Source organism: Myxocyprinus asiaticus, chromosome 32, assembly GCF_019703515.2.
Source record: "Myxocyprinus asiaticus isolate MX2 ecotype Aquarium Trade chromosome 32, UBuf_Myxa_2, whole genome shotgun sequence".
Classification (NCBI taxonomy): domain Eukaryota; kingdom Metazoa; phylum Chordata; class Actinopteri; order Cypriniformes; family Catostomidae; genus Myxocyprinus; species Myxocyprinus asiaticus.
Genome location: NC_059375.1, coordinates 31,356,345 through 31,368,438, shown reverse-complemented (window position 1 = coordinate 31,368,438; position 12,094 = coordinate 31,356,345). Strand labels below are relative to the sequence as shown.

The 12,094-nt window shown below is 36.5% G+C and overlaps 1 protein-coding gene across 6 annotated transcripts in view; it reads right to left on the bottom strand.

Moving 5' to 3' along the window:
- LOC127423486 (syntaxin-binding protein 4-like) overlaps nt 1-9,325 on the bottom strand; it is a 50,402-nt gene extending 41,077 nt beyond the window's left edge. For 5 of the 6 annotated variants that reach the window (XR_007894330.1, XM_051667825.1, XM_051667827.1 and 2 more), the window contains exons 1-7: nt 9,189-9,325; nt 7,338-7,411; nt 7,095-7,190; nt 5,733-5,802; nt 3,839-3,913; nt 2,437-2,528; nt 296-425 (exon numbers count right to left, since the gene is read on the bottom strand). Coding sequence is in view for 5 of the 6 variants with exons in the window: in XM_051667825.1 (XP_051523785.1) it covers nt 296-425; nt 2,437-2,528; nt 3,839-3,913; nt 5,733-5,802; nt 7,095-7,190; nt 7,338-7,411; nt 9,189-9,244 (593 nt within the window). In the remaining variant the exon portion in view is untranslated. Of the gene's footprint in view, nt 1-295; nt 426-2,436; nt 2,529-3,838; nt 3,914-5,732; nt 5,803-7,094; nt 7,191-7,337; nt 7,412-8,600; nt 8,641-9,188 lie in introns of those variants that run through there. The other variant, XM_051667828.1, reaches the window with a different exon arrangement.
- Nucleotides 9,326-12,094: the final 2,769 nt, after the last annotated feature.

Below are 12,094 nucleotides of genomic sequence, written 5' to 3'. Positions count from 1 at the left end.
AGATGGGTAAGCATAAGGGCTTGTATCAACAGCAGACACAATGACTAGTGAGGTGATTATTATTTTTCTCTCAATCACCATGAATTAATCTTTTGTGGGATTTCACTTTCATTCAGGCTCTCATTCAAGTCAGGAGGCATTAACAGCATTAGTGTGTGAAATCCAATGGGTTTTGATAGTTTTAAAACTAAAATTATTCCAATATGACAAAAAATATCAGGCCAAAATAAATTGACAACATTTGAAACAAAACAAAAAAAGATCTATCCCAATTAAATGTTCAGTTATCTCTCACGTGCAGACTTTTGGATATGGGGAGGCAGTGCAGGCAGTGGTGTATACTAGGTTTGGGTCTTTAGGGCTCTGAAGCAGAGGACTGGCTGATCTGGAAGATGATGAGGAGGAGGCTGTGTCGGTCATTTTACCTGAAAACAAGATATTATTCATTTTAATACTAATAACAGAAACATCTGCAACTCTTTCATTTACAAATGGCACAAATAAATGCTAAATGGTTTTTAAAGTAGCAATCCAATAAAGCACTTAGAATAAGAACAGCCCACACATTTGTTTTCCTTAAGCACTTACTATATGATGGCAGGTCTTAGGCACCTTAAAGTTGACAAGAACACACTAACTTAAGTAGCTACAAAACTTTAGAAATGACAATTACTGGTTACATGTAAGTAATAAGGTCTTCAATTGTCATAACTTTCACCTTTAAGCTAGCCATGGTGGAAATTATTCAATATTTCGGTAACACTTTACATTAAAGGGTAACATAACAAAATTAGTAAACATAAACTAGCAATAAACATTTTACAACAATGAACAAAACTTTTACAGCATTTATTAAACTTGTTAAATGTTAATTTCAACATATAGTAATACATTTTTAAAATCAAAAATTGTATATGTCAACATTAGCCTCAAACTCTATGGACGGCGGGCCCAAAGGGGGGTGCTATATCGTGAAAAACTTTTACGCTTAAAACGTTAAAGTCTCCGTATACATAAGCCAGGTACATGAGGCATCATTTGAAGGCTTAGAATCTGAACTTTTCAGAGATAACCATCACTTTTGCATTTATGTTACATAAAATAACATAAGGCCTCAAAACGTTCATGCTGAAAATTAGTGACCCCTAGAGGTAATGGGGTAGAAATATTTATATGAAAATAAAAGTCCTTCACATAGCACCCAAATGGGCAAGTCATATATCAAATAAAATCTCAGGAATGTGACTGTACAATTCTGTTGCCCTAATACCACAGTTGGAAAGATTTTCAAAAGAATCACAAAGTGAAATATGATTTCTGTAATTTATCAAATACAAATGTCAGTCTTATGCTCCGATAACATCCGCTATAAATCCCTAGTCAAAAACTTCATATCTGCTTTTACCTTAGGGAGTTTCCTAAACAATTAGCCATTTTATACTCGTCTGTGCTTACTTGGCTGAATATCCAATGCTATATCTTAGATGTCCAGAACAAAATATACCACCCAGAAGGAAAAGCATGCAAAACAAATATGTCAATCAGAAAAATATGTTTCTGACTGTTGATGACAAAGCATTATATATCATTGCAAAGGAGAGGATCTCAGCTTTTTTATTGACACCTAGATTGAGCTTCTAGTCCACTCAGAGGCTAAGATATTTAATGAAACAATGAAGGTGGTGCTTGAACTGAAAATGAGACTGAATATCTATGGACAAGCACATCTGTGAGGGCTAAAATGCGTGTTTGAATGTGATAGAGAAAAAAATATTTTTTTCTAGTGCTTGCTGCCATCTAGTGGAATATATTTTTTTTCTGTTTATCATAAGATTATAAACACATAAAATATTATTTATGAATAATTGGAGTATTTTTATTTTATTTTCTCTGGTTATCTGAGAAATGAGACCTTTTTTTTTTTTTTTGCAATTAGTCCACAGAGTGTGTGAATGGTGAGCTTTTAAATTTGAGTGTGAAAAATTGTGGGCAGCAGTTTAAGGGGTTAATGCACTGTGAACTAACATGAACTAACAATGAACAATTTTATTAACTAACATTAATAAAGATGAATACATTCTGTACAAAATATATTGTTCATTGTTGGTTCATAATACCTAATGCATTAACTAATGTTAACGAATCGAACCTTATTGTAAAGTGTTACCAATATTTAGGTAAAAATAAGAATCATGATGGAGAATAGGATCATAGGATCAGAAAAGAGTTCTGGTACATGAAACAAAATGTATAAAAATGCATGGCTCATTATGCAGGAAACAATGATGTCAGGAAGGGACCAAATGAGCCTTTTAGCTGGAATATATGGAAATCTATTGTTGTCCATCATTTCAATATATTCATCAGTTCTAAAAAATCAGACATTAGTCATTGACTCCTGAAATACAATATGGTGATGGACGTAATGGAAAATACCTGTGGAAACAGGGGTGGGAGATATCCTGTCTGATCCAGAACTAGTGCTACTGCTGAAGCCATATTTTTCCATTAGTTCAGCAAATTCCCTCCTAATTATAAACACACACACACACACACACACACACACACACACACACACACACACACTTAATTGTGAATGAATATTAAACTGTCTATGTACTTGATCTTGAGAAAAAGTTGTGCAGGTATATGGAGCATATTTATTTTTTAATATAGACCATCATATTTTATTTTAAAATACATTCCAATCTGTAAAAAGCATAAGCACCCCCATTTTAAATGCTTGAAACTTGTTCTTTGGACATTTACTACGATAATTCCCATTAAGTGCAACTTCCTCATTAGTCCTTAAGAGGCTTAGAAGCACTTAATTAGACTAGGAGAGTAATTACAGGTAAATTGGTATCTAGTTAAAAGTGTTTCCAAACCAGAAATGTGATTTGTCCTGTAATCTGTAAATTCTTGACATAATGTTCTCAGATTCTGTGTAATGCAATTTTGTTTGAGTTGCCTGATTGTCCATTAATGATGATGATTCTTGATAATCCTTTTACAAAAGCTTAATCTGCCTTCAGCTGGTTCAAATAAGGACACATCTGATGGACTTGAGGCCTGAATACGTCAACAGTTGTTCAGCCATGAGAACAAACGTGTGTGTTAGGAAGTCACTGAGACCAGCAAAATGCCAGCTCTGTTTAAACTTAGGCAGCCAGCAAGTATTTGACAACTGCTCAAAACACAGACTTCTGCTAGCAAAGTATCCCAGTATACATCCTCCAAAATTTCCTAAGCATGGAGTAACATCTCCATATTGTCAGTACTAACTTACTGTATGGATCAAGAATCCTAGGAATATAATAAAAAGACTCATGTTTGGAGTTCTTTAAAAAACAACAACATCAAAAAAATACACAGGAAATTAGTGCTGGAAAAATGCCATCACACTACAAGAAGTTTGAAAATTCTAAATGAAGTGCTAAAGGCTTTAATGTACTTACAACTGTAAGTACTATACTGAAATGTAGTGTGCTAGTTTTAAAATCAACTACAAAAACAAAAAGAACTGAAAAAGAAAACAAGATGTTCTGCACTCATCCATTTATAGGATTACTTTGTATGATGTCCAACAGTGCACATGCTGTATCTGGCAAGCAATATTTACTTCCTCCATTTAATTTACATCTCTGAACACAAAACAAATCCATGTGAATCATGTGTAAATGTTTCATTCTGAAAATAGGTTACTCAAGAGGTTGCATTAAATACTGAATACCTTGCAATGTATTTGTCTAAAGCTATTTTAGACAGTATTGACCTACTGTACTGTGTCTAGCCCTAGTGAATTTTAAAATGTCGCCCAGTTTGTAAATCATCTTACCTGGATGCATCATCACGAACGATCAGTAAAGACATGTGATTTGTAGCTGATGCCATGTGAAGAATCTCCACTGCCCTAATTAAACACCACAAAGAGAGTTTGACCTTTATTTAGTTGCTCTGATACAATTTACAGTATGTACAACCCCAATTCCAAAAAAGTTGGGACAGTATGAAAAATGCTAATAAAAACAAAAAGAAGTGATTTGAAAAATATAGTGTGACGAGGAGGAGGGTGTGTGAATCAGCTGATCAGCGGGAGAGCGAGATAAAGGGCAGCCGGAGATGTCGGTTCGGGAGAGAGAGACGCACGTGGCCGCGCTGCATGTGCATGTGCGCGTGTGATGTTGAGTTTACCATTACACTTTACATTGACTGTTCAGCCGGTTCCTGCCTCCTCCTTGCCCATCCTTTACCTGTTACATATAGTCACCCTTTGCTAAATTGAAAACACTACATCTACACATTATATGACATTTTACCTTGTGAATTTCTTTGTTTGTTTTTTTTATGTACAGTAATTTCAAATCAGATGATTGCAACACGCTCCAAAAAAGTTGAGACAAAGGCACTTTAAGACTAATAACAATTTGACGAGTTAAAATAACAAGGCAATGTGAAACAGGAGATGTTAAACAGGAGAGGCAATCATGCCATAGTATATAAGGAGCCTCCAAAAACAGCCTAGTACATTAAGAGCAAGGATAATTTGTTACTTGTCAATTTAACAACAGATGCTTCTGCAAATAATCCAGCACTTTGAGGACAATTCCCCAAAGACAAATTGGAAGGATTTGGGGCATTTCACCCTCTACACTGCAAAATATAGTTAAAAGATTCAAGGAATCTGGTCAAATCTTGGTGCATAAAGGGCAAGACGAAAACCACTTCTGAATGCGCTTGATCTCTACATCAACACTGTCCAGAAGCGCTGCCAACTTCTCCGGGCTTGGTCTCATCTTAGATGGAAAGTAGAACAGTGGAACCATGTTTTTTGGTCCGATGAGTCCACATTTCAAATAGTTTTTGAAAAACACAGCCGTCGTGTTCTCCTGGACAAAGAGGAAAAGGACCATCCAAGCTGTTATCAGCGTCAGGTCTAAAAGCCAGTGTCTATTTGGGCCAGGGGTGTGTCAGTGCCCATGGCATGGGTAACTCACACATCTGTGTGCACCATTAATGCATACAGATATGTAAAAATTTTGGAGCAACATATACAGCCATCCAGCACCTTCTTTTCCAATGACGTCCCGGTATTTTCAGCAGGACAACTTCAAACCAGATACTGGCCGAATAAGCAGAGAGTGCGGGTGCTAGATTGACCTGCCTGCAGTCCTGACCATCTCCATTTGAGAATGTGTGGTGCATTATGAAGCACACAATATGGCAACGGAGACCCCATACAATTGTGCAGCTGAAGACCTGCATAATGGATGAAGGGGGAAAAATTCCACTTTTTAAACTTAACAAACTTGTGTCTTCAGTGCCCAAATGCTTAATAAGTGTTATTAGAAGAAATTGTGATGTTTCACAGTGGTACACACTCGACTGTCCAAACCTTTTTGGAGTGTGTTGCAATCATCTTATTTGAAATTACTGTACATTTTCAAAAAAAAAAAAAAAAAAAAAAATTAAATTCACAAGGTAAAACATCATATCATGTTTAGTTGTAGTGCTCTCAATATAGCAAAGGGTGAATATAATTTACAAATCACTCCTTTTTGTTTTTATTAGTATTTTTCATACTGTCCCAACTTTTTCAGAATTGGGGTTGTAGGTATCTTCTAATTTCCTCAAGGAATGGTTGATGTATCTGTAAATTACAGATGTGATGGTACAGTCTATAAAATAATGATAAATTGCTTCTATTGCAAATTCAAAATAAAGTATATTACCTTTCATTTGTAACACCACCTAAACTCATGTTGTTGACATCTAAAATAAGGTCCCCTGTTTTAAGACGCCCTGAAAGAGAAAAAAGGGGGCATCATCCGTAATACCTGTGACAAACATTATCCCATTCAAAGGTTTGGAAACACCCGTTCATTCTGTATAATTACTATTTTCCACATTGTAAAACAATAGAAATGTCATCAAAACTATGAAACAACACAAATTAAAGTATGGGAATTATGTAGTGATCAAAAATGTTGTTAATCAAAAGTATCTCATACTATCTTATATTATTACATTTTACACTCACTTAGCACTTTATTAGGAACACTATGGTCCTATTAAAGAGCCCAATGTGGTCTTCTGCTATTGCAGACCATCTGCCTCAAGGTTCAACATGTTGTGCATTCTGAGATGCTATTCTGCTCACTACAATAGTACAGAGTGATTATCTGAGTTACCGTAGCCTTTCTGTCAGCTTGAACCAGTCTGGCCATTCTTCGTTGACCTCTCTCATCAACAAAGCATTTCCGTTCGCAGAACTGCCGCTCATTGAATGTTTTTTGTTTTTGGCACCATTCTGAGTAAACTCTAGTGACTGTTAGGCATGAAAATCCCAGGAGATCAGCAGTGTGATGAGGGGGAGGGCGTGGCCGGGCCGTGATGGAGCACGGCTGGCACTGAATCAGCTGAACAACGGGAGAGCGAGATAAAGGGCAGCCGGAGACGCCGGTTCGAGAGAGAGAGAGAGACACATGCGGCCACATTGCATTTGTATCTGTGTTTATTTACGTTTGCTTTGAGTTGTGTTTCTCATTAAAACTTTGTTTACTGTTCAGCCAGTTCCTGCCTCCTCCTTGCCCAACCTTTTAACTGTTTTTTTAACCCACCAACAATCATACCACAGTCGAAATCACTGAGATCACATTTTCCCCATACTGATGGTTTATGTGAACATGAACTGAAGGTCCTGACCCATATCTGCATGATTTTATGCATTGCACTGCTGCCACACAATTGACTGATTAGACAATCGCATGAATAAGTAGGTGTACAGGTGTTGCTATTAAAGTGCTAAATGAGTGTATATATAATATTGAAGGAGTTACAATGTATGATTTGTTGGTTGCTTTTCTTTCAATATTCTTTTTTTTTTTTTTTTTTTTTTTGCTATGAAACATATAGTTTAATAAATAATTTTAAACCTAAGTTAAATTAACATTTGTCTTAAAAAAAAAAAAATGCAAACATTTAAGCATAAGTCTTTAGATTAAAAGACTTTTAAGACCATGAGAAACATAAACTATGTCCAAATTTTGACTGGTAGTGTACTTTTATTTGAGATTCTGGGAGAGGGAACATACCGTTATGTGCCGCCACACCACCTGGTAAAACCCTTTTAATGAAAATACCGAACTCTTCACCGCTCTGTTCCCTGTAGCCCCCAATAATCTTCACACCTATCAGATTAATATTACGATTTTTTAGAATAACTCTTTGAAATAGGGGTGAAAGAATAAATCAAAGTGTCAAAAGGAATTGTATATTAAATGCTTTGCTAAATGCAGTATAAAGCAATTTTCTTAGTAATATTATAATAAACTCACCAAGTCCTTTCTTACAGTCTGTGAAGTCGAGTCTCTCCACAGCACGTTTGATGCCATGGGGCCCCATTATTGTCCTGAAAGGCAGTTATTCCATTAAATATCAGTACAAGAGATATTCCCATTGAAAAAAAAAAAAAAATTACAAAAATTAAATCACAATAAAACATTTTCAAAGAAAGTCTCAAGATGTTAAACTAGTTTCTAAAAATACAGATTATCTTTAGTGGTTGGTAATAATAAAAGATCATGCACTTACAATAGAATTCCCGACTGTTTTCTGATTCTAGCTTTAAAATCACTCATAACATTGAAAGATTTGAAGGTATTTAAAGTAAAGTTGGCCACCATTTTTAATTACACTAAACAGAATAATGGCAGGAATAATCACCCATTAAATGTGCTTATACAGGAAAAGTGAGCTTAGATTTATATCAAAATCACACAATCATGTAGGTAAACACTGAGAGCGCCAAGCGGTAAAGACTTTATAGAAGATGTGTATTCAATCTGTTAAAAGACAGCCTGATCTCTATTGCATTTAATCCCCATAACAGGCTGAAAGCAATGGAGTACAATATTTTGCCTTTAAAAAGGACATTGACTGTGATGCTAATAAAACTCTTTTTATTATTTATTTATTAATATCCATTCTTATAATTTGCAATAGATACAGTATGTCTGCATAGTATGCAAATTATATGATTTTAGAGAGCAAAAATAGAATGTTGTATATTGGTGCCAAAACATGTCAAGTCATGAAACAGTTGGCAAAGAGGCACTCATGTGTTCCATGATACTCAACTCAGAATAATCATGCCAACTAGGTAACAGTATCCATGGAACAGACAGTGACTCAACTCCAAGTCTCAGAACAAAATACAGTTTTTGTTTGAGTTCATGTGACGGTCAGAGTAAACTGAACAGAAGAACAAGGGCAAATGAACATGCTTCTTAATAGTGATGTGTTTGACCTGGTTTCCATCTCCCCAAGTAGTATTCTTTTTTCTCTTCCATTTTACTGTAAACAATGTACTTAAATCTATTTGTCACGCTAAGCAACAAAAGAACACTTGAGCAACAAAGCTTATTAGGACTAATTCAACTGTGCAGTGTATTGATATGTCCTTTATAGCATTTAAAAAAACAATACTGCATGTTTACATCAATTAAATCTATGTCCAAAGCTTTATACATGCATTTGTCTTGCACAAACATTGTCTATGATATTATTTAGCACCATGAGAACAATAAGAATTTGTTTACCCATTAACAGCTTAACGAAGTGAGCTCAGATGGAGTGCCTGAGATTGCGTTACAGAAGATCTAGCATTAAACTGATCACTTATTCTCCCTAATCTGTCTTACCTTCCACAAGCCATGTGAGGATATGTGCTAAGGGACTATAACAAACCCACATAGGTATCCTTCCAGGCTGCATCCTGTCTGTCTTGCTCTAGGTGTCCACTTCCTGCTGGTTCATCACCATGATGTTCATGAACTTAAAATGACTCTGAATAACAACATGTTCCTTTACTCTCTGCTAAGGTTTTAATAAGATAAAGCCATTTTAAAATTACATTTATGTATATACATTACAGCAACAAAAATTAGATAACAGAATATTAGCATAAGCTGAAATGCTCCAGAGGAAATGTGGAATCCGTGCCCATGTTTCAGAAACAGATAAACAAGCAAAAATGTTGCCACTATTTTAACATCAAACACAAACAAACTGGACATCCAAAGCAAATGAAGCTATGACAGAAACCAAATAAGCTTTAAAAGCATTAGTATTTGCTTAATCTAAAGTCACTCGATAACAGATAACAAGCAGATAACGGCATTTCCTACCAGTAGAGGAGTGATAGACCGTCAAAGTGTTCTGCCTCCACTGGTTGTGGGAGCATTGCCTCAGCAGGTCCACAAGCAACTGATGATTTATTAAAAAAGGCAACCTTGTCACTGGGTTGGGGGGAACATTGGTTCAATTCAGGATAGTCTTGATGACCGAGAGACAGCAATCTAACAACAGTAACAGACAAACTCCTACCTATCCACTAATCTCTCCTGATACCCCGCAGTCACATGTTTTGCCTCACCTCTCCCTTCACTGTCACTGTTGATGATGGTTGGAAAGCACAAAACTTGACACTATAGGCTCTGTGATGTGGAACAGGGTGACGTGGACATAGACTTACTGAATCATTCTGACACAGGGATATCAATCTAGAATCTAGTCACAGTCTAGCCTATTTAAAACAAGGGGGGGGGGGGGGGGGGTAAGTACAAATATGCTCAGCTCACAAAACTTTACGAACAAAACAAATATAAATCCATAAACTGTATGTTAAATTCATCATGGCACAGGGGAAAAAACACAATGGTAACTTCTACCACTCACACTTCCCACATTCCATTGGTTTGTTTTCCAATAGTTTTTGAAAAGCCAAGAAAAATCATCTGACCTATAAAGTATGCCACAATTATTTCCCTAAGAGTCTCGAGGCTTTAATAAATCAATAAATGATGTAAAAAAAATCCTTCAGTCCTTGAATGCCTGTATCACTATACATTCCTCTATAAGGAATGGACTGTATCACTACGCACTGCCATTCAGCTAGTGACAACGAGGAGGCAATCTCTCACAGTCACATTGACTGAGGAGATTGTCTACAGACATTTGAGGGATATTAAATGATAATTACAACTACTGATACTTTTTATATTGAGCCTATTAAAAACTATTACTACCATTTGGGATGTTGTTTTTATTATTATTATTATTATTATCATTATTAGCTTTGCTCAAGATACTGATGTCACCATAATTAACTTTATTTTAGTGTGCTCAGTTGTTGAACACATTCTTATAACAACGGTGATAGTAATATTTTGATATATCGTTGAAGAGATGATACTCTTATTTTTATTCAGCACATTGTTTTACCAATATTTCCTGCCTCTCACAAGTAAATTATATTGAAAGACTTACATTTCAGACAGTCAGTTCGCTTCTTCTCCGCTAGCGGAAATAGTTTCAAGAAAAGCGTCATGAACATTTGGCCCAGCTTTCTTTAGAAGGAATCTGTTTGTTGAGTAAATCCTGTAATAACAAATTTATTTGCCAATTAGGCAACTATGTTCCTGAAATTTAACTTCCCCAAGAGAAATTTTTTACTGGAACTGTCCTATTGACAATCTAAACTGCCTGGCCAAAAAAAAAAAGGAAGAAAAAAGTCACCATTTGGATTTAAATAAGCAGATACTTAAGCGACTATGATTGGATCATTATTGTAGTGATTAATATGTCTCAGCTGGCAACAATTCTTTTAACCCTACCTGATGCAGTGTGTAGCTTCTCAGTTCTTAAACAACCATGTCAGAAGACGTATACCGTGGTCATGGAAAAGATGTTTCTGTGTTTCAGAAGGGGCAAATTATTGGCCTGCATCAAGCAAAGAAAACAACTAAGGAGATTGCTGAAATCACTGGAACTTCGTTAAAAACTGTCCAACGCATTATTAAAACCTAGCATGATAGTGGTGAACCATCAGCTTCGTGGAAGAAATGTGGTCGGAAAAAATCTTGAATGATCGTGATCGGAGATCACTAAAACTCTTGGTGAAGTCACATCGTAAAAATCGACAGTAGAATTCACGGCTGTGTTTAATAGTGAAAGTAAGAGCATTTCCACAATGAGACGAGAGCTTATAGAATTGGGACTAAACAGCTGTGTTAATGAGGCTAATCGGATAAAACTACTTCAATTTGCTAGGGAGCATAAAGTCTGTACTGTGAAGCAATGGAAAAAGGTCATGTGGTCTGATGTGTCCAGATTTACTCATTCCAAAGCGATGGGCACATCAGGGTAAGAAGGGAAGCGATGCACCCATCATGCATAGTGCCCACTGTACAAGCCTCTGGAGGCAGTGTTATGATCTGGGGTTGCTTCAATTGATCAGGTCTAGGCTCAGCAATGTTATGCAGCAGTAAAATTAAGTCAGCTGACTACCTGAATGTACTGAATGGCCAGGTTATCCCATCAATAGATTTTTTTCTTCCCTGATGGCATGGACATATTCCAGGACGACAATGCCAAGATTCATTGGGTTCAGGGATCATGAGGAATCATTTTCACCCATGAATTGGCCACCACAGTGTCCTGACCTTAACCCCACTTAAAGTCTTTGGGATGTGCTGGTGAAAACTTTACGGAGTGGTTTGACTCTCCCGTCATCAATACAAGATCTCGGCCAGAACTTAATGCAACTGTGGATGGAAATAAATGTTGTGATGTTGCATAAGGTTGTCGAAACAATGCCATGTAGAATGGGCACCATTATCAAAGCTAAAGGCAGTCCAATTAAATATTAGAGTATGCAACTTTTTTTTTGGCCAGGCAGTGTGCACAAATCAGCCACAACATTAAAACCACCTGCATAATATTGTGTAGGTCCTCCTCGTGCCGACAAAACAGCACCAACCCACATCTCAGAATAGCATTCTGAGATGCTATTCCTCTCACCACAATTGTACAGAGTGGTTATCTGAGTTACCGTAGACTTTCTCAGTTCAAACCAGTCTGCCCATTCTCTGTTGACCTCTCTCATCAACAAGGCATTTCCGTTCACAGAACTGCCCCTCACTGGATGTTTTTTGTTTTTGGCACCGTGTGTGAAAATCCCTGGAGATCAGCAGTTACAGAACACCATCAGATCTGATGTTGTGGCTGATCCGTGTACACTGGAGGAAAACAT